The 4,268-nt window shown below is 48.1% G+C and overlaps 1 protein-coding gene across 1 annotated transcript; it reads right to left on the bottom strand.

Moving 5' to 3' along the window:
• Positions 1-788: 788 nt before the first annotated feature.
• LOC108909501 lies at positions 789-2,861 on the bottom strand. The gene has a single exon (XM_018713864.1). It carries the CDS (start codon positions 2,859-2,861, stop codon positions 789-791), a length of 2,073 nt encoding a protein of 690 aa, XP_018569380.1.
• Between the last annotated feature and the right edge of the window lie 1,407 nt (positions 2,862-4,268).

Raw genomic sequence — 4,268 nt, 5'->3', positions numbered from 1 at the left:
ATTGAAATGTTTGTAAATGACGTTAATAAAATGCTAGAAATAGATTAAAATACGAGCGCAATTTAATTTCTTACCCCCTTCTACATAATAAGAATACCTTGAGCAAGCGTCTCATTCTTGTCTTGTTCTTGGTAGTGACAAATCGTAAAAATGAAAACAGCGTTCTACTTTAAAGCAAGAGCCTTGAGAGAGATAAGGAAGCTAAATATTCGCGACGATGTATTAATTAATCAATGGTACTTGGATAAACAGCCTTCGTGTTATATACGTTATGAAGACGAAAAACCTGTATCGTTTGCCTTGCTGTCTAAAATGGACTTTGACCCCTTCAACAACCATTCAAATCCAAAGACGTTCAACTACATTTATACGCTGGAAGCACATCGTAGAAAAGGACATGCTGCGGCCCTTATAGAACATGTGAAAGAACGCGAACAGTTTTCGGCGTTTTGCAGTAATGAAGCCTCAGAGAATTTATTTAAAAAATGCAATTGTAAAAATTACGGCGAAATGTATTGTAATGTTATGTACAGATATCCTTAATAAAAACTTGTAACATATGATTGAGTATTATTATTTTTAACCCTTGCAATAATTAACTTGAAAGACGTGGTTGATTGAGAAATGTTTTTCAACTCTCTACTATTAGTATCTCAAACACACACACGCGCACACAATTACGAGGAAAATTAAAAGCAGCGATAAAATTAATTTTTTATTTAAATTAGAATACAAGCTAGTAAATATATATATACAGAATGTTACACACACACACATAGAAAAACAGGTTAAAGCTTAGGCCTCTTCCATCCGTAGGGCACCGAGTTGTGGTCGTCAAGGAACCTTCTCTTGCAGGAGAGAGGTTTATACAGCTTGGTTTGCTGTACGGTTATCACCTCGTGCTCCTTTGTTCTCAGGATGTTTCTCGAGGCCACGCATACCGGGCTGGTGGTGGAAGTATCCAACACCATATCTTTTATGGTGTCGAAATTTACCAGTCGTGAGGCTGAGTAGTTAAGGGATATACCCTTAACTTTACACACGACCTTTTCCTCATTATCCCTGGTGGAGAAGACCTTGTATGCGTAGTTTTTCGGGCCTCCGCTTACAAACTCGGATATGTAACTTCCGGGTCCGTACCCTTCCAGCTCGTCGGTCATGTCGCCGAGGAATTCGCCTGTAGGTACGTCGTACTCCCCGTTTTTAGCCACGTAAATGACAGAGTCCGTATCGTAATACAGGACCCTGTCGCCCAGCTGTTCCAGGTAGCTGTACAGTTTTAGGCGTGCTTGTGTGGTGACGTACGCTGCTATGACGACATTTACGGTGGCGAGCGGGTCGTAGGCCTCCTCCTTGTGCTCCCAGTTAACGACGAGCGTGTCTTCGTTGATCGGGAGCGCCGAGTTAACGTAGATGCTGGGGTTTGTGAGCATGCTGAAGAATTCAGCGGGGTTTCTCACAATAGATGTTTTGGGTTGGTTCTCCCTCTGTCCCAGTTTTCCCCAAAAGCTGTTTAATATGAGTTTTGCGAGAGATCGAAGACCGGGGTTCTCCAAGATCTCCGCAAACTCCAGTCTGACGTCTTCCCTCTCGAGGAATTGCTCTATGTATCTCTCCTTCTCCTCGTCTGTGGTACAATGGGCGGGCCAGCCGGACGCCTGCTGCTTCACGGAGATGAACTTGTTCATCATCTCCGTGAAGAGACCTCCGATCTTTGTGGCCTTATCGTACTGCTGAACGTCATAGGCCCATATCTCGTGGATCGTCAGCAGACGATACCCTTTTTCAAGGGCTTTCAACACCTCGTCCGTCGCCCATGTCCCCGTCAGAGCTCGCTCTACATCGCTATGTCGGCACTCTTCGCTCGTGTTCATGTGTTCTCCGCAGGTGCGACAGAGACCAAACATGAGCTTGTTATTCATCTTGGCGGGGAGCACCGGGTGATAGAGATTCTGGGGCGGTAGGATCTTGCATTTAACAAGTCCGTTTACATTGCGAAGATCTGTAGGACATTCCTCGCCCAGATAAACTTTAGGGTGGCCTATGGGGAACTTGCCGTACTTGCAGACCCAGGGGTAAAGGGAGCATACGTCAACGTATTTGATTTTTTCGCCTGGGCCGCACTTGTAGTATTCGACCGTGTTCCCTGTGCGGCCTCCGTAGAAAGCGTCTCTGGGGTTTAGCGGTGTTAGGGTTACGAGCGGGTGGTTTTCAGTATAGTTGCGGATTTCGTTGTCGTTCTTATGAAGAGCCCGCCTAAACTCGCATTCCCACATCTCCACTACCTCGTAACCGAGGTCTCGAAGTCTTTGTATCTTTGCACGAGTGGTTTCGTGGCGAGTGTTTAATGTCTGGGAGTGGTCTTCGGGCATGGGGATGTCTCTATTACATTTGAAGCAGGTGGGGCAGCCGTGGAAGTAGCAGCCGTTAAACTCAAACACCTGCTTGGTTTCCTCGCAGTACCCATCGACTTTTACACCTGCGGCTCGAGATTCTTGCTGTTTAGCAGCGTGTTGAATGTTTATTTGTCGCTGGTGTTCCTCCCACACTAACCACTGTATGGCTATCTTGCTTTGGTTGTCGCGCCATCTGTAGCCGCCTTTGGGGATGATGCCGATGGTGTTTGGCTTGAGGAAGTTGCGCCTGTACACCTTATTGCACGCGGAGGCTATAGTGCAAGCTTCCGTGTACGGGCAGACGTTTCCTGTTTCCATCAGCTGCTGTCGGAACTTGAGACATGCAGCCGTCAGGATCTCCACGTCCGATATGCAATATTCGACTAGGTCGCGCTGCATATCGAACTCGTCATCCCTGTGTTCCTCGTGCCACTCGAGGAACTTGGCACGATCTTCTGGTTTCATGTTGTCGGGGTCATAGTATTCGGCGGCTGGTAGGGGGCCCACGTGGCTGAGGTATTAAACAGGTGAGGGAAGTAACCTTTCTTGAAATTATTGCCCAAGCCGAAAGCCTTGGGCAGCTTGGACAGTGCCATGGGGAAATAATTTAGGCTGTCCAGGAACTTTACGTTCCCCACGACCATTGAAATTATTTTCGTCCCTCGCATGATAAGTTCCGGAGTGAGGTCGGTTTTTGTCAGGATGTAGTTGAGACAGAACTGGTGGTCGAAGGCCTGTCCGTTGTGTGCTATGACTACCACCTGCTTGAATTTTTTCCTCATGGTCATGAGGTGGTGGAGGAACGGCGAGACGGGGTCGTTACATCTTAAAATCTGCAGTCTAACCCCGCATTTACTACAGATTTTCTGCGGCGTGTTGAGGCATGTATCGCAGCATTGCTTGAATACACAGAGATTAGGCTCGTGCAGGAGGGACCCGTCCGGCCTCGCTGTTTCTTGTCGGGTCTCCAAGTCGTAGAAGACAAAGAGAAGGCCGTCGGTTTTAGGCTTCCCTGTGTTAGGCTGCATATAACACAGGTGGTCTGCGGGGACGTGCACGTTGCATATCTTGCAATATATCTCCCCGCAGATATGGGTTCTGCCCCTTTTTACCACCTTGAGACAGTCGGGGCAACGGCGAATTTGAGCACAGATATTTGTCAAGTGGTTATCGTAGCATTGCTGCCCTCTGAAGCTACGCTGACAATCGGTACAAGTTACTGCGATGTCTTCTGGGCATGCGGGCGACTTCTGGCACGCAGGACAAGTACCTCCACACCTGTGATGATTTTTGTGATCGTATGGTATGCTGCACCTTTCACAATAATAATGGCAACAGAAGGCCGCCGTTAGTGACGTGATGACGTTATAGTGGCCTTCGTGATAAAGTAAATTTAACGACGGGCCCTCTGTGCAGCCCTTAAATATGACGTCGCGGCCTTTGCTGCCATACTGGTAGACGACGATGCGGTAGTTGGTGAGATACCGTTGGAACTCCTGCAGCTCAGGGATACCTGCGCCCTCTTCAGGTATGACAACCCCTGCCACCCGCTTTAGATCTTGAGCTCGCAGAGTCTGCAGCTTTCCGATATCTCTACGAACTTTTCTATACTCAGTGTCCTTGTCCACGTTGGCTTTTGCTACAACGAGGGCGCGGGGCAGGCATAAATTGTCTTTATTGTTTATGACGATGATGCCCTGCCGCCTGGCACACTCCTCGTCGAAAGTGTTGTAATTCTTGCCCCGGCCTCTCCCTGCGGGCATTCGGACAGAGGTCACGCCCAGACAGAACGTCTCGGCGTTTAGCCCCGCAGAGTTGGATTGGTAGACGCTGGAGATGACGTCCCATACGTCGTCATAGGTAACTTCTTTA

Source organism: Anoplophora glabripennis, unplaced genomic scaffold (assembly GCF_000390285.2).
Source record: "Anoplophora glabripennis isolate ALB-LARVAE unplaced genomic scaffold, Agla_2.0 scaffold476, whole genome shotgun sequence".
Lineage (NCBI taxonomy): Eukaryota > Metazoa > Arthropoda > Insecta > Coleoptera > Cerambycidae > Anoplophora > Anoplophora glabripennis.
The sequence above is the reverse complement of the archived record's forward strand: the minus strand, read 5'-3'. Positions and strand labels throughout refer to the sequence as shown.

Coding starts and splice junctions, on each gene's coding strand:
- LOC108909501 (XM_018713864.1), bottom strand. CDS start 2,861: ATGAAACCAGAAGATCGTGCCAAGTTCCTCGAGTGGCACGAGGAACAC.